Genomic DNA, 18,454 nt, shown 5'->3' with positions numbered 1-18,454 from the left:
ACCCACGCAACCCACCTGCGGCTGGGGGTGGGGGGAGAAGGGGCGGGGGCTCCCGCATGGAGGTGGGTGACCCTGGAGGCAGTCAGCCGGCACCCACCGGGGTCCTCGCGGTGCGACCGGGCAGCGGTGGCGCCGCGGAGCCAGGTGATGCGGCGCAGGGAGACGCGGCGCGCGGGGGAGCACCAGGCGTTGGCATTCGCCAGTCCTGGCCGTTGGCTGAGCGGGACCTCTGAGCAGGTCTGTGGGCACCAGGCTCGCTCAGAGGCCAGGCCTGTCGGGGCACAGCAGGAGGGATCGGGCAGGCGGTGAGAAGTTAAGAACTCCCACGCAAAGATGGCTGACAAAGGCAAAAAGGGCAAAGCAGCAGCCCCTGCGCCCGAAGACGCGCCCCCTCCGGGGGACCCCAAACCCGAAGACAAAGATCAGAAGCCCAAGAAAAAGGAAAAGTCGGTGCAGCCCCAGGATGAGGTGGGCACGAGGAAGGGCTGTCGCCGCTACAAGTGGGAATTCAAGGACAACAATAAAGAGTTCTGGGTTATGGGGCACGCCGAGGTCAAGCTCCTGAGCTTGGTAAGTTGGTCTGGTACCCCTGGGGTGGGGAGGGAGGAGATGATGGGAAGAGAGACAAGGAGCAGGCTGCAGAGGGGCTCCGGAAGGGCTGTAGAGCTGGTGAGAACCCTCTGCCGGGAGCTCAGGTGCGTGTCTCCCAGCAGGGCTGCCTCATAGCTGCAATGGTTATGTTCACCGGCTCCACCGTGCACCCTCTCTTGACACTCATCATCACCATGGAGTTGTCCGTGTTCTGCTTCTTCTTCATTATCTACACCTTCGCCATCAACAGATACATGCCCTTCATCCTGTGGCCCATTTCTGTAAGTGAAAGGAGATGGGGGGCGCCTGAGGCTGGGAACCATTCACGCGTGGGTCTTGGTCCCTGAAAGTGACTGAACAGAGAGACATGTGCCACCTGCCCCGCAATATTGCGGGTTCAGCACCTGCCATGGGGCCAGGGTAGGGGCAGCTGAAGTTGGGTAGGAAAGTCAAAGAGCCCAGCTTCGGGGTCGTGGGGGTGGGCCTCCATGCCAGCTCACACTTGAGTGGGGAGATCACTCCAGAAGGTACCCCATCCCCAGAATTCAAAGAAGAAAACCAGTCTTCCAATAAATCACTAAAATAAAATGAGAATTTTAAAGAAATCCCTTCTAAAGCAGTCTTAGAACTCCAGGGACTATCCCCATAAAGGATGTTAAGCATAGGAGCATCTAGGTGGCTCAGTTGGTTAAGCATCTGACCCTTGATTTTGGGTCAGGTCATGACTTCAGTGTTGTGAGATCAAGCCCCTGTAGTGCTCAGCACTGGGCATGGAGCTTGCTTAAGATTCTCTCTCTCCTTCTCCCTCTGTTCCTCTTACATGCACATGTTCTCTCTCTCTCTCTCTCAAAAAAAAAAAACAAAAAAAAAAAAAAAAAAAAAAAACAAACAAACTTAAGCCCAAAGCAGTCATCCATTGGAACAGGAGCTGGGTAAGTTACCCAAACACTTGTGGCCTCTGTTTCCTTCCTCTATAACATGAGGGCAGTAATAACCTCTCATGGGATTATGCCTGAGAAATAAATGCAAAGTGCTTGATGCTGTACCTGAGAACTTAGGGACTTGAAACCCTGGCCATCATATGTGTCGCCACAGAGCACACCCACTGAACTCCCATCTCACTGCACATTCATAGCATGCCTCCAGCCCACTAAACTCAGGGTTTTACTCGCCTTACAAATGAAACGGTCTCAGAATGGCCACAGACCCACCCCCAGGTAACTCAGCTAGTAAGGGGCAGGAAAAGGATCGAAACCCAGCTTTGTCAGTAGATTCCGAGCCCGAAACTGCACTTGGTTCTGCTTCCTGATCAAAAGTGCCTCGGGCCCAGGGATTCATTGGTCTCAGCAGTGTAGGTGAGGACCCCCAATATAATGAGAAAGGAGAAAAAAAAATAATGAGAAAGGAGAGGAGGACCAAATAAGACTCTTGGGAGAGGGATAAGCAGTGGACAAAGGGACAGCCAGAGGGCAAGTTCCCAGCCAAAGCACTTGAGAAGATAGTTCCAGCAAAATGAAAAATCAATCACCCCTGAAAATCTTCCTCCTGCACCTACCTAAAACTACTACAAAAAATGTAAACACAACTGCTGTAGCCGAATGGCTGAGCCAGTAGGAAAAAAAAGGAAACACATGAGTGCCAGAAAGGAAAAACAGAGGTGGCGAGGACTCAGCGCTGGCGTGTGGCCAGGATGGGCCCTGAAGCATTGCCCCAGGAAGCAGGAGTTAGAGGAGGAAAAACCTTGGTCTCAAGCAAAAATGGAGAGTTAGAATTGAGACCCCTACATAAGCCAGCACCCTGCAAAGACAAGGAAAAGAGAGGGAGAGAAGACAACTTTTGTTCCACACACAGGAACAAGAAGCCATGTTTACCTCTGTCTGAGCTTTGAGTGGGGGGAATTAAAAAAGGAAAGGAAAAAAGACTGCCTTGAGAAATAGAAACCTTGAGCCTGAATTTTGTACAGAGTTGATTTGAATTTTTACTACTTTAACCCTTCACCTTTATGCAGCCTATGTGTACCTGGGAGTTAGCATAAAAACTGATCCTAACTTAATCATGTTCTGGTGATGTCCCTGGGGCTCCTGACAGAAACAAATGCAAAGTCACAATCAGAGCATAAAGAGGTTCCCACAGGACCGGTGGGGATTGGGGGGAAAGGCTTTTCAAAATCAAACTCACAATCCAAAACTACAAAACACCTGAGTTTTAACATTACCATGTCCAAGAATTGAGAATCAGCAAACAACAAAATAGAGGATTAGAACTCTGAGAATATGAGATTAATAGAAGAGCTGTCTGGAAATAGTAAGAAATATACTTAAAATCATTAAAGACATAAACAGAGCCCTAAGAGCAGAATAAGACATTCTGAGGACAGAATATACTTTTTTTTAAGTATAAAATATAATATCTAGAATTAAAACATATAGTTATTGAAATGAAAATGTCAATAAATGGGTTATAAAGCATATCAAACAAAACTGGAGAATTAGCAAACCAAATGATACAGGGAAATTACCCAGAATATGGCACTGAGAGATAAAGAGAAAAAATATGAGAGAAGTTGAGATAGAGAAAATGGAATGAGAAAGTCCATCATAAGTCTAATAGGAATCCCAGAAGAAGAGATTCAAAAGAATGGAGGAGGAGAAATACTCAACATGAAAATGACTGCGAACTCTCCAGATTTAATGACTATTTTTTAAAAAGATTTTATTTATTTATTTGACAGAGAGAGAGAGATCACAATGAGGCAAAGAGGCAGGCAGAGAGAGAAGGGGAAGCAGGCTCACTGCTGAGCAGAAAGCCCAATGTGGGACTCAATCCCAGGACCCTGGGATCATGACCAGAGCCAAAGGCAGAGGCTTTAACCCACTGAGCCACCCAGGTGCCCCATTTAATGACTATTTTTAGTCATTAGTCATTTTAGTCATTGGCAGAGTTGGAAACGCCAAAACTCTGTCTCTCCACTAAAGCAATGCTGTCAAAAACTGCCAGAATCAACTTTTTCAGAACTCTGGAATCTAACTTAAAAAACCTTATGGGGTACCAGGGTGGCTCAATCAAATAAGTATCCAACTCTTAGTTGCAGCTCAGGTCATGATCTCAGGGTTTTGAGATCAAGCCCCACATCAGGCTCTATCCTGGGCATGGAGTTTGCTTGAGTTTCTCCCTCCCTCCCCCTCAACCCCTCCACCCCATTCTCTCTCTCTCTCAAATAAATAAATAAACAAACCCTTAAAAGAAACTTACAACACAGGGCATCTGGGTGGCTCAGTTGATTAAGTGTCTGCCTTTGGCTTGGGCCATGATCCCAGGGTCCTGGGACTGAGCCCTACCTGGGGCTCCCTGCTCAGCAGGAAGTGTGCCTCTCCCTCTCCCTCTGCCTCTCCCCCAACTTGTGCTCTCTCTCTCAAACATATAAAATAAAAATCTTTAAAATAACAACAACCAGGGGAATGCTTAATAAAGAAAGAAGCTGTTGAATTTGCTAAGAGTCTTGTGGCATTTTAACATAACTGTCCCCCAACCTTCACATCCTAGCTTGTCCAGAGCCATGAAGACAACAGTCCACATTCCCGGTCACATTCTTTGAGACCTTGTTCTCAAAAATTATGGTTGTGTGTTTTTAGCTGTCTGGTGGCTCCTTGGGGATGGGCCCAGGAACTTGACTTTGTTTCACCTGCCACAGAGCTTTTTCAGGGCTGAAGCAGCCTCCTGGATAGCATTTGTCAAAAAAGCATTTAAAGGCATATCTACTAACTATAACCACCTGAGGCAAGGGAAACCAGATGAGGCAAGCAATAGACCACAAGTTTGGGAAGGAAGAAGCTAGGGAAGGAGATTCAGTGGGGGAATAAGACCCGTGAAAAGCTATCACATACCTCAGGGACTCCAGAAGGCCACACACATGGCAAGGGCTAGACACACAGTCATAAAAGACCCTGAGCTTTTGCCCCTTACCTACCTTTAGGCTATGCACAAGCAGCAAGTGAAAACAGAGTTCTAAACAGCCTGGACAGGTGCTGAAGGAGTGCCTCAACACAAAGCCAGCTCGCAAAGACTGGTAGAGTATTTGTGTTTGTTTCAGATATTTAAGGAAATCTCTTTCAAATCACTACCTGACCATTAAGCGAGTGAAACAGGGACTTCAGTGGCAGCACTGGAAGAAAACAGTCTTTAAAAAAAAACAACAACAATAATTTTGGGGTGCCTGGGTGGCTCAGTGGGTTAAAGCCTCTGTCTTTGGTTCAGGTCATGATCCCAGGGTCCTGGGATTAAGCCACACATCGGGCTCTCTGCTCCGTGGGGAGCCTGCTTCCTCCTCTCTCTCTCTGCCTGCCTCTCTGCCTACTTGAGATCTCTGTCAAATAAATAAAAAATAAAGTCTTAAAAAAAAAACAATTTAGAAGAAAGTCATTAAACATACAAATGTCTACACCTCACAACAATCAACAACAACAAATCCTGGGGAGGGGGGTAGAAAATGGTTTACAGAGTAACTACATTATAATATTTAAAACACATTAGAGGGGGCGCCTGGGTGGCTCAGTGGGTTAAGCCGCTGCCTTCGGCTCAGGTCATGATCTCAGGGTCCTGGGATCGAGTCCCGCATCGGGCTCTCTGCTAAGCAGGGAGCCTGCTTCCCTCTCTCTCTCTCTCTCTGCCTGCCTCTCCATCTACTTGTAATTTCTCTCTGTCAAATAAATAAATAAAATCTTTAAAAAATAAAAATAAAAAAAAATAAAACACATTAGAGAGCATGCAAAGAAATAAGAAAGTATGGCCCATTCATGGGGGAAAAATTAATAAGAGACTGTCTCTGAGAAAGGCCAGATATTAGACTTATTGGACAAAGAGTTTAAATCTGTTATCTTAAAAATGCTTAAAGAACTAAAACCAGGAGAACAATTCATGCAGAAGCAGAAAATATCAGTAATGAGAAATTATAAAAGGAGCCAAAAACAAATTCTGGAGCCAAAAGTAATATAATTGAAATGAAAAACTGAATAGATCAGTTTAATGTGAACTTGAGCACGCAGAAGAATAAATCCGTAAACTTGAAGATAAGTCAATTGAGATTATCCAGTCTGAGGAACAGAAAGAAAAAGAAAATTAAAGAGACCTATGGGGCACCATCAAGTATACTAACATATGCTGAATCCCAATAGAAGAGAGAGATAATGGAGAAGAAGGAATATTTAATGAAATAGTCAAAAACTTTCCAAATTTGATAAAAGATACAAATCTATACCTCCAGAAAGGACCAAGTAGGATAAGCTCAAAGCGATCCACACTGAGACACATTATAATCAAACTGTCAAAAGACTAAGTCTTAAAGACAAAGTCTTGAAAGTCACCAGACAGAAGCAACTAATTTCCTATAGGGGCCTCTTTAATATGATTAACAGCCAATTTTTCATCAGAAACTATGAAGCCCCAAGGCAGTGGAATGATGGACTTAGGAAAGAAATGGAACAATACAAACAAAACCCTGCCAACCAAGAATCCTATCTTTCACATCTGCTATCTGTTATGAGTTGAATTGTGTCCCCCCAAAATATGTTGAAGTCGCAACACCCAGTACTGTGAAAATAACCTTATTTGGAGATAAGGGCCTCTGCAGATCTAGTTAAGGCAAGGTCATTAGAGTGGATTCTAACCTAGTATGACTAGTATCTTTATAAAAAGGAGAGATCTGAACACAGAGACAGATGTGCTCGGAGGGAAGGTGATGTGAGAAGACACAGGAAGAAGACAGGAAGGTGAAACAAGCCAAGGAATAGTTAAAGTTACCAGGAGCTAGAAGAGAGGCCAGAACACATCATTTCCTAGCACTTCAGAGGGAGCATGACCCTGCCAACACCTTGATTTCAGACCTCGGCCTCCAGATCCATGAGACAATAAATTTATGTTGTGCCCTTTTTTTTTTTTAGTTTTTGTTTGTTTGTTTTGTTTTGTTTTGTTTTAATTTATGTTGTTCTAAGCTGCCTAGTTGGTGGTACTATGTTAGGGCAACTCCAGGAAATGAATACAATACCCTTCAAAATTGAAATTATCCTTCAAAAATTACCATTCAAGGAACACTTTGGGGGCTCATCAGCGAAGCATCTGCCTTCAGCTCAGGTCATGATCACGGGGTCCTAGGATCAAGCCCCACATCAGGCTCCCTGCTCAGTGGGGAGTCTGCTGCTTCTCCCTCTCCTTCGAACACTCTCCCCTGCTTGTACTTTCACTTGCACTCTCTGTCCCTCTCAAATGAATAAATAAAAAATCTTTTTTAAAAAATTACCACTTAAGAGGTACCTGGTGGCTCGGTCATTTGAGCACCCAACTCTTGCTTTCGGCTCAGGCCATGATATCAGGATCCTGAAACTGGCCCTGCATTGGGCTCCAGGCTCAGTGCAGAGTATGCTTCTCTTTCTCTCTTTCTCTCTCCCCATCCCTCTGCCCCTACCCCTGCTCTCACATGTGTTCTCTCTCAAATAAATAAATACTTTTTAAAAAAATTATCATTCAGGGGGCGCCTGGGTGGCTCAGTGGGTTAAGGCTGCTGCCTTCGGCTCAGGTCATGATCCCAGCGTCCTGGGATCGAGCCCCACATCGGGCTTCCTGCTCAGCGGGGAACCTGCTTTCTCCTCTCTCTCTGCTGCCTCTCTGCCTGCTTGTGATCTCTGCCTGTCAAATAAATAAATAAAATCTTAAAAAAAAAACCTATCATTCAGAAATGAAGGAGAAATTAAAACAAAAGTTGAGGGATAAAAAAACAAAAGTTGAGGGAGTTTGTTGCTAGTAGATCTGCCCTATAAGAAATGCTTAAGAGAGTCCTTCAATCTCAAATGAGAGGACACAAGACAGTAATTTGAACACATAAAAGAATGAAGAACACCAGTAAAGATAACTACATAGGTAAATATAAAAGCTAGTATTATTGTATGTTTGGTTTGTAGCTTCTTTTTCTGATAGGCTTTAAAAGATGAATGCATACAAAAATAACTATAAATCTATATTAATAAGACTATATGTAAAGATATAATTTGTAATGACAACAGTAAGTTTTTATATACTATTGAGGCTAAGTTGGTATCAATTCAAGCTACACTATGTAAATGTAAGATATTAACTGTAACCCCAAGATAACCACTAGGAAATTAACTAAATAGGGTGTAGAAAGTGAAATGAAATTTCAGGAATGAAATTGGTACATTATAAAAAATTAAGCACAAAAGAAGGTAATAATGGAGCAATTGAGGAACAAAAAGATATTATATATAAAAAACAAACATCAAGGGGCACCTGGTTGGCTCAGTGGGTTAAGACTCTGCCTTCAGCTCAGGTCACAATTTCAGGGTCCTGGGATTGAGCTTTGCATCAGGCTCTCTGCTCGGTGGGGAGCCTGCTTCCCCCTCTCTCTCTGCCTGCCTCTCTGCCTACTTGTGATCTCATTCTCTCTCTCTCTCTCTCTGTGTGTGTGTGTGTCAAATAAGTAAATAAAATATTTAAACAAACCTCAAAATGACAGAAATAAGTCCTTATCAGTAATTACTTTAAGTGCACATGGATTAAACTCTCTAATTAAGGCAGAGATTATCAGACTGGATTTTTTGAGTGATCCATTTTAAACTGATATAATATGAACATAAGAGACTCACTTTAGTCCAAAGATACAAATAGGTTGAAAGTGAAAACAGGAAAAGATATTTCATGTAAAAAGTGACCAAAAAAGTGCTGAGGTGGCCATACTAATATCAGATTTAATGAAAGACCTGAATTCTCAAAGGTGTACCAAGAAAAATAAACAAACACAAAACCACACCTAGGCATGTCATAGAGGCACTGCTGATCACCAGAAACAAAGGGAAACTTCAAACCAAACCAAAAGAAAAGACAACTTACCTTAAAACAAAAGAAAAAAACCCATAAGAAAACCCCCCCAAACCCTCAAAATATTAGACTTAACTTCATATATTTCAACAGCAGTGACACTGGCCAGAAAACACTGGAATAATTTCTTTAAAGGGATGAGGTGGCAAGAGTAAAATAATGATATTTTTAAACAACAAATGAAACAATTTCTTGTCCCTGACCTTCACTGAAAGAACTACTGAAAGATGTACCTCAGGAAGAAGGAAATTAAACCAAAAAGAGATATAATGTGAAAAAGGAACACTAAGCAAAGAGCCTAGTGAGCTTGTGGATTGAACTAAATAAACATTAAGACAGAATTGGGGTTTAAAAAAAAAAAGTATTAACAGTTTCAGGAGTTGGGGAGAGAACACTAAAGGTAGAAATGAAGCAGCAGCAACCCAGTAACAGGTTAGGACCACAGCAGTGGTGTATGACAGGAATGAAAAGTCGTTGATTTAGAAGGACATTTGGTAATGATGTTAACACTAACATATTAAACATTAATTCTGTATTCTGCTAAGGAATATATTAATAAAAAATTTTTAAAAAAAGAATAGAATTCCCAAGCATATAACATCAAACCTAATGAGGAGAAAGAGTGAAAAGAGAATAGAGTTAAGTCAATAGAAGGGAAAAGGAGAAAAAGAATGTGGTGTATGTTAAATAGAAAAAGTAAAATGGTAGAAATACCATTTATATGGTATATATACCAAATATATCATAAATGGTAGCAAATATAAATGAACAATATTCTTCACTTAAAAGACAGAGGACTCTAATAATTGATTTTTTTAATCTAGCTATAAGATGGAAAAAATAATAAAAGGAAAATACTAACTAAATGAAAGATGGCATAGTTTTAATACCAGATTAAGCCAATTTTATACTTTTTTAAAATTTATAAAGATTACCATTTGTAGTAATTCTGAACTTGTATGCACCTAACAAGATAGCCCCCAAATATAAAAAATATATATATAAATGAAGTTATTTATAAGGAAGAATTGGCAAACAGCAACTATAGTGGTAGATTTTTTTTTTTTTAAAGATTTTATTTATTTGACAGAGAGAGATCACAAGTAGGCAGAGAGGCAGGCAGAGAGAGAGAGAGAAGCAGCAGGCTCCCCGCTGAGCAGAGAGCCCGATGCGGGACTCGATCTCAAGACCTTGAGATCATGACCTGAGCCGAAGGCAGTGGCCTAACCCACTGAGCCACCCAGGCGCCCCTATAGTGGTAGATTTTAACATACCTCTGTCAGCAACTGATAGCTTGATCCAATGACATACATAGAACATGTGGAACACTATACCTGACAGAAGAGGCTATATATTCTTCTTAAGTACACTGGAAGAATCATAAAAATTATCCTCGGGATTCCTAGGTGCCTCAGTCGGTCCAACTCTTAATTTTTGCTCAGGTTGTGATCTCAGGCTCCTGAGATCAAGCCTCATGTTGGATCCTTACTCAGTGGGGAGTCTATAACAGATTTTCCCCCTCTCCCTCGGCCCCTCATGCCCTCTTTCCCTCTCTCTCTCTCAAATAAGTAAATAAATCTATTTTTTAAAATGACCCTCAGGGCATCTGGGTGGCTAAGTTGTTGGGTGTCTGCCTTCGGCTCAGGTCATGATCTCGGGTTCCTGGGATCGAGCCCTGCACTGGGCTCTCTGCTCAGCGGGGAGTCTGCTTCCCCCTCTTCCTGTGTGCTCTCTCTCTCTCAAATAAATAAATAAATAAATCATTAAAATTTATCCTCAATAAGACCACAGTGTAAATGTAGATAACCAGTAATTGATATCATACAGACCATATTCTCTAATTTCAGTGTAATATAATTAGAAATCAGTCAGTAAAATTTAACTCAATCCCTGACTGCTGGGAAATTTAGTGTGTTCCCCAAACATATGAAGATTATTTATGTACTATTCACAGATACTATCCGTAGAATGTCCCTAAACTATTCAAATTCAAATCTATATAAGTAGAAAAGAAGACTGAAAATAGTTGTAAGAAGGTACCAAAACAAAATAAAACACTGGAATTAAGAAGAAGGCAATGCCAAAGATAAGAGCTAAAATTAATGAAATAGGATACAAAGATCCACAGTACAGACCAACAAAACAAAATATCTAATTCTTTGAAAAAGTCATAAAATTGGGGTGCCTGGGTGGCTCAGGCATTAAGCATCTGCCTTCAGCTCAGGTCATGATCCCAGGTTCCCAGAAATGGGTACATCAGGATCCCTGCTCCAGGGGGAGTCTGCTTCTCCTTCTCCCTCTGCCCCTCCCCACTGCTTGTGCTCAAGCTCTCTCCCTCTCAAATAAAATCTTTAAAACAAAAAGATCAGGGTGCCTGAGTGGCTCAGTGGATTAAAGCCTCTGCCTTCAGCTCAGGTCATGATCCCAGGGTCCTGGGATCCAGCCCCACATCAGTCTCTCTGCTCAGCACGGAGCCTGCTTCCCCCTTCCCCTCTGCCTGCCTCTCCACCTACTTGTGATATCTCTCTGTCAAATAAATAAATAAAATCTTTAAAAAAAAGATCAAAAAGAAATTTTTAAAGATTACAGGGAAAATGTGGACTTTTATGCCAATAAATTGTGAAGTTTAGATAATTGTTAATTTCCTAGAAAAAATATTACATAAAATTGACTCAAAAAGAAATAGAAAAACAAGTTATAAAAAATTCAACCATGTTTTTATTTGGCACTTGTTTCACTTTTTACACTTAAATCTTTTGATGAATTTGGAGTTATTTTGGGAGCCTGGGTGGCTCAGTTGGTTAAGCAACTGCCTTCAACTCAGGTCATGATCTTGGGGTGCTGGGATCAAGCCCCACATCAGGATCCCTGCTCATCAGGGAGTCTGCTTCTGCTCATTCTCTCTGTCTCATTCTCTCTCTCTCAAATAAAATTTTTTTTAAAAAACTAATTTGGAGTCATTTTGGTAAAAGTATGAATGATGACTTCAGTTTTATATCTTTTTTTTTCCTTTAAGAGAGACAGGGTGTGCACATGAGCAGGTGGTAGGTGTGGGGGGGGCAAAGGGAGAGAGAGAGAGAAAATCATAAGCAGGCTCCACACTCAGTGCAGAGTCTGATGTGGGGCTCAATCTCACAAGCCCAAGATCATGACCTGAGCTGAAATCAAGTCAGATTAACCAACTAAGCCACCGAGGTGCCCTTCTAGCTTTATATCCTGATGATTATCCAGTTGTTCTACCCTATCACTCAATTTATTCATTTATTAAATAGTATATCTTTTCACCACTGACTTTAAGATTTTATTTATTTGAGAGAGAGAGAGAGAGCATGTGTGAGAGAATGAGAGAGAACATAAGTGGGGGAAGGGGGAAAAAGGAAGGGGGTAGAAGGAGCCTCCCCACTGAGCAAGGAGCCTGACACAGTTCCCTGAGGGACCCTGGGATCATGACCTGAGCCAGAGATAGATGCTTAACTGACTGAGCCACCCAGGTGACCCTTCCCACTGATTTTAACTGGCATTTTTATTAAATGTTAAAATCCCAAATGCAGGGTTTATTTCTAGATTTTACATTTGGTTTCATTGATCTGTCCCTTTTTTCTTCTTTTTTAAAGGCTTGATAATATGTTGTATTATCTAGTAGGCTTTTGACCTTAAAAGCAGACCTATAAGGAAAGTAAAGTATATATGCTTGGCTTATCTGAATGTGGGTATACAAATCCTCAATAAAATATAAACAAACTGAAAAAAAATACAAGCAAACTGAATCAAGCAATGTATAAGCAAGCAATACATTATGATCAGGGTATGGGTCAGGAATGCAAAGATGGTTTAGTCTGCAAAATCCTATTAATTTAAAATCTTGTATCTAAAGAAGAAAACCATGTCATCTCAAAAGCTTCAGGAAAGCTAATAATATTAAATACTAATTTTTAGAAAACTCTCAGCAAATTACTTTAAAAGAGAACCTCCTTATCTTAATAATAAGTACCTACCCAAACAGACAATAACAAGTGCATTTCATGGTCAAACTTTAGAAGCATTTCCTTAGCCATGCCTACAGTCCCCCATCCTGTACATTACTGTGCTGAAGATCTTAAATTAGTCCCAATGTAACAAGAAAAACAAAAAGTGTACGAATAGAGAAGGGGTAAAAACTAGCATCATTCACAGATAATATGATTCTCTACATAGAAAATCTAAGAGTATCTACAGTGAAATTTTCAGAACCGCTTGAGGGCCACAGGGCAACCAGAGACAAATACAGTATCTTTTCTGAATATGAGCAATGAACAAGGAGAAAATCTGACTTTTCACAGTAACCATTTAAAACAGCAACAGAAACTAGAAGAATCTTATAGTAAACCTGTTCAAAGATATGTAAGACTTTACACAGAGATCATAACTTATTGATAGAAAAGAAAACTCTACATAGAATTCTACATAGAATGGAAAAATATACTTCACAGATCTGAAGAACTGCTATCATAAAGATGATACCCTTTTAATTCCACAGTAATCTATAAAGTAAATGAAATTCTAACCTGACAGAGGTTGTTCCTGGAACTTTACAAGGTAATTCTAAAATTCTTACAAGGATGGACTCACCCAACAAGATACCGGAATTACGATAAAGCTTTGGTATTAGCTCAAGGATTAACAAAAAGACTAATGGAACTGTTGCGGACTGAATGAGTATCCCCCAAATTCACAGGCTGAAATCCTAACATCTAGAGTGACTAAGCTTGCAGATGGGGCTTCTAGAATAGTACTTAAGATGAAATGAAATCCTAAGAGTGGGACCCTGATCCAATAGGATTAGTGTCCCTATAAGAAAAGACAACAGCGAGATCTCCTTCCTTCTTCCTCTCCCTCATCCCTCTCCCCTTGCCTCTTCTCCACCCTACTGTGCACACCATGGAAAGGCCATGTGGGGACATAGCAAGAAGGCAGCCATCTGCAAACCAGAAAGAGCCTTCACCAGAAACTGAATATGTTGACACCTCGATGGTGGATTTCCAGCCTCCAGAACTGTGAGAAAATAAATATCTGTTGTCTAAGCCACCCAATCTGTGGTATCTTGCTAAGGTCGCCTGAGAAAATGAACAAAGGAATAAAAAGAGAACTCAGAAACAGACTTACATACATATGGCAATCAGTATATGAAAGAGGTAGCGTTATAAAACCATTGAACAGAATATTTAATAAATGTTCCTGGGAATGTGTGTGTGAGCAAGAGAGAGGGACAAACTATATATCGCATTAAAATTAAAAACTTAAACAGAAGACATCGTAAACAACATTTTTAAAACCGATAGAAAAATGAGATTGGGGCACCTGGGTGGCTCAGTGGGTTAAAGCCTCTGCCTTCGGTTCAGGTCATGATCCCAGGGTCCTGGGATTGAGCCCCGCATCAGGCTCTCTGCTCCGTGGGGAGCCTGCTTCCTCCTCTCTCTCTCTCTCTGCCTTCCTCTCTGTCTACTTGTGATCTCTGTCAAATAAATAAATAAATAAATCTTTAAAGAAAAGAAAAGAAGAATGAGATCAGGGATATGAAACCTTTTATTTCTTCTTCTTGTCTGACTGTTCTACTTCAGTTTCCTACACACTGCTGAACAGGAGTAGTGAGAATGGGCACCCTTGTTTTGTGCCTGATCTTAGAGGAAAAGCTTTCAACCTTTCAACATTGAATATGAGGTTAGCTGTGGGTTTGTCATGTATGGTATTTATTATGTTGAGATATGCTCCTTCTATGCCTGATTTGTAAAGAGTTTCTTTCATGGGTAGCTGTTGAATTTTGTCAAATGCTTTTTCGTTGTCTATTAAGATGATGATGTGATTCTTTCTCTCATTCTACTAACATGACCTACCACAGGGATCAGGTTGCATACCTTTAAAACCTCCTTACATCCCAAGGACAAATCCTACTTGATCATGGTAGAGGATCCTTTTAATGTGCTGCTGAATTTGGTTTGCTGGTATTTCATTGAGACTTTTTGCATTTCTATCCATCAGGGATTGGTCTGAAATTTTCTTTTCCAGTAGTGTCCTTTTCTGGTTTTGGTATCAGGAAAATGATGGCTTCATAAAATGATTTTTGGGAGTGGTTCTCTCCTCTTTGACTTTTTGGAAGAGCTTGAAGACTCGTGTTAATTCCCCTTTAGATGTTTGGTAAAATTCACCAGGAAAGCCATCTGGTCCTAGGCTTTTCTTCACTGGGAGATTTTTGATTACTGATTCATACCAGGAGGAAATAAGCAAAGAAGACACAGACAAGGGTTTTCACTGCAGCAGAGTTTGTAATAATAATTTCCTAAAAGGTAGAAAACAACCTAATGTCTCTAGTTTGGTTTCTTCATAGGATACATCAGTTAAAATTTGTGAATTCAACATGTATTTCTCAAAATTGACAAATCTCACAAACTTTGTTCAGTTTAAAAAGCCAGTGCTGTGGGGCACCTGGGTGGCTCAAGTCGGTTAAGTGTCTGCCTTTGGCTCAGGTCATGATGAGAGCATCCTGGGATGCCAACCGGAGTTGGGCTCCTTGCTCAGCAGGGAGTCTGCTTCTCCCTCCCCTGCTCTTGCGTCCCCTTTTCTCTCCCTCATAAATAAATAAATAAAATCTCAAACACACACACACACACACACACACCCAATGCTGGGGCCCTTTAGGGGGCTCAGCCAACTGAGGAATTGACTCAATTTCAGCTCAGGTCATGATCTCAGGGTTGTGAGATCAAGTCTCATATCAGGCCCTGTGCTCAGCATGGAGCCCGCTTGAAATTTTCTCCTCCTCCTCCACCACCCCACCCCCGCCAACCCTGCACAAGCACTTGCCCTCTCCAAATAAATAAATATATAAAATATTTTTTTTAAAAAAAGACAATGCTAGAAGATATATTTTATTTAAATTTAAAATTTCTGAAACACACAAAACAGCATATACTGCCTGTGAATATATAATATGGAAGAAAATACGAATACACTCCTGGGAAACGTATCCATTAGCTCCAACGCATGTAGTTGCCTAGAATGGTGACTGTGGCTCTGAGAAGTTTTACTTCTGGCTTTTTTTTTTTAAGCAATCTAAGTAAATATTGCAAGATAGTAACATCCGTTTAATCTCAGTAGTTCATGGTTGCTGGAGGTTGGAATGGGGAATGGGAGGTTTGAAATGTATTAAAATTCAAAAACCTGAAAAAGAAAACAACAGGCCCTCGACAAGTAGCCAGGGAAGGACAATGAACAGAAAACGGCATCACAGGAACCAAGGGGAAGGGAGGGCGGGCCTCGTCCAGGGCTGCCGTGTTGGCTGCTGCCCAGAGGCTTAAGAAGGTGCACAAACTCTGGGTCACCATCCCCCCACGAGCGGTGGGGAGGGCAGCTGTGTTGCGATGGCCATGCTTTGGCCAACTCTAAGCTTGGCTATGTCAGGGAGTGGCTGTGCATGGTGCCTGCTGGGAAAGCAGCCTTTTGCCCAGTCTACAAACATCTGGACCTTTTCAGGAAGGTAAGGGAGACAAGTATGGGGCAAGCGTAAGGGTGAGGCCAGAAGGGATGCGGAGGAGGGCTGATGGTGGAGGAGGCAGTGTGGCCTTGCAAAGGGGAGACTGTCTAGGAAGTAAGACAGGAAGGGGGTGTGGGGGCAGGGGTGGAGAAGGCAGCTCCCAGCTCCCAGCTCCCAGCTCCCAGCTGGGGAGGCCAGAATCCAACGGAGTCTCCTGCCAGTGACAGAGCCCACCCTGGATCCAGAGAGGGGAGCTGGCCCCCAGAACAGAAAGATGATGAGGGGTTGTATCACAATTAAGTTGAACAGTTGTGCATTTACTTAAATCAATATTGGGGGGGGGAGAAAGAGCCACTAAATGTGTGATTTCAGAGGAGATGGCAGCAGAGGGGTCCATGAAGGCAATTAGGCGCCCTGGGCCTCAACACACAGGGCCCAGCCCTGGAAGCACAGCACGTCCACCAGCTGATGCATACTCATATTCTCACATAGGTTTTTTTTAAATGAGGCCAAAGTTTGGAAACCATCCCCTCCGGGGGAAGCGAGGCCAGGCTGGGTGTTGAAGGGGGTTTGGTTCTAGTTGAGGTTGGCTCTCCTACCTCCCACGCTTTCAGGACCTTCTCAATGACCTGTTCGCCTTCATCTTCCTTGTGGGGGCCATTGTCATCGGGGTGAAAAGCCGGACGAGCATGCCAACGCCCTACTTCATTGCTGTGGTGAGTCTTCCGTGTTGGGCACTTCATTTGCTCAGAAATCACCTCTTCTGGAGAATGGGTGTTCTCTCCTGACTTAAGGACTTGTTTTCTTTTAAAAAAACCTTGGGACCCAGGCAAAGTTTAGAAGTAAAGCTGGTCAGTGTTTCCAGTGAAGAAGATGTGGTCCAGAAAGCCAAGGGAGCTAAGGGCTCCCTCCTACTACTTGCCCTGATCCCTAAGGCAATGGGCCACATCCAGGCTGGGCTTTAAGAGAAAGGAAGAGAGATCCATTGGGGGGGGGGTGTAGGGGGGGGATAGGGAGGTTGAGATTGGGAGAGGGGCAAAATCGGAGTATCTCTGATCTGGAAGTTTGGGGGGACCAGGGGATGTCTTAACCAGTACCTGCTGATGAATTAAAACAAGCAAAGACTATGCCAGCTTTGGAACAAAAAGTAAAAGTTCATTCTTTTGTTTCCAGATCCTCATTGGTGTGGCTGGACTTTTCGCTTTAATCGATATATGTCTTCAAAGAAAACATTTCAAAGGCAAGAAAGTCAAAAGGAATGTGCTGATTCCCCCTCCACCAAGGGAAAAGCCAAAGGGACCAGAAAAGCCACCGGAAAAGGCAGGAGAAAAGCCCCCGGAAAAGGCACCAGAAAAGGCCAAGGATAAAGGAAAGGGAGGCAAGAAATGATGGCAAAGAGACCCCCATTGTCAAAGCAATGGCGTGTTTTACCACAAACCATATGTCCGCTGTCTGTCTTGTCTTCTCTCCAGAATGGTTTTCCTTTCCATCCTAATAATCACCTTTGCTTGGAAAAGAAATTCCTCTTTAAATGGATTTCAAAGCTTAAAGTTGATGTAAACATTATTTTGTTCAACAAAAATTTTAGTGCAGAGGTCAAGGCCAGACCTTGGGCTCTTGGGGTACCTGCAGGGCACATGAGCTTTGGGGGACCACCAGTGTGGGTGACACCGGCTGTCAACAGTGATCAGCCTGAAGGGCCAGAGGAAAACAAGAGACTACAAAAGAAAATGAACATTTTGTTCATATGGCTATTTTTATTCCCCCCCCCCTTTTTTTAAAAAGCATCTGGGTAGTTCCTATGAGAAAAATCAGTTGTTGGCGTGCCTTCCTCTTACTTGGTAGTTCAGCATTGGTCCTCCAGTGAGGTGCACTCGGGAGGAGGGTAAAGAGCTGGACTCGTCCCCTCAGGGCTCAGGGCCTTCAAGAGCCACAGTCAGGCTGGCACATGGGCCAGGCAGGATGGGCACAGGAAGAACTGAGGGGACTCCAAGCAGCCCTCTAGGATCTGCAGTGTCTCCCTCAGTGAGGACCAGGGCATAAGGCCTGAGCCAGGGTCAGCTGGGCCCTGGAGCCACAGTTCTCACTCACAGGCCTCAGTCAGGGCCACAGTCTCACTGGACAGACCAGCCATGTGGCACAAGAAGGGTCATCCAGATGACAGAAAAGCAAGGTCCCAAACTGATGCATGAGGAGCTAGAGGAGATTGGGGGGGGTAGATAATGAGGCACCCCCCCCAGCCCAGCCAGGAATGAGATGAGAGGCAGGCTGAGAGGTCCATGGGAGCCACGGTTGTGACTCGAGTCGTGGCCTGTGTGCCACGGGGAGTCCCTGAAGTGGCACAGTCCGCCTCTGCCAGGAAAGAGGCTGGATGGAAGATGCAGCCTAGCATTCCAGGGGAGTGGGGGGAAGCATGCAGAGCCAGGGGCTTAGATGGCCCCACTCACAGGCCCCCCACGCCTCCAGTCCCTA

General features: G+C 43.0%; 1 protein-coding gene across 1 annotated transcript; it reads left to right on the top strand.

The window, feature by feature from the left end:
• The first annotated feature begins 333 nt into the window (after positions 1-333).
• On the top strand, positions 334-17,413 carry CMTM2 (CKLF like MARVEL transmembrane domain containing 2). The gene is made up of 4 exons (XM_044260398.1): positions 334-570; positions 714-872; positions 16,597-16,698; positions 17,156-17,413. The coding sequence occupies exons 1-4, from the start codon at positions 334-336 to the stop codon at positions 17,369-17,371; spliced, it is 714 nt and encodes a 237-aa protein (XP_044116333.1). The 3' UTR covers positions 17,372-17,413.
• Positions 17,414-18,454: the final 1,041 nt, after the last annotated feature.

This window comes from Neovison vison, chromosome 7 (assembly GCF_020171115.1).
Source record: "Neovison vison isolate M4711 chromosome 7, ASM_NN_V1, whole genome shotgun sequence".
Lineage (NCBI taxonomy): Eukaryota > Metazoa > Chordata > Mammalia > Carnivora > Mustelidae > Neogale > Neogale vison.
This window is presented reverse-complemented; position numbering and strand designations above follow the sequence as displayed.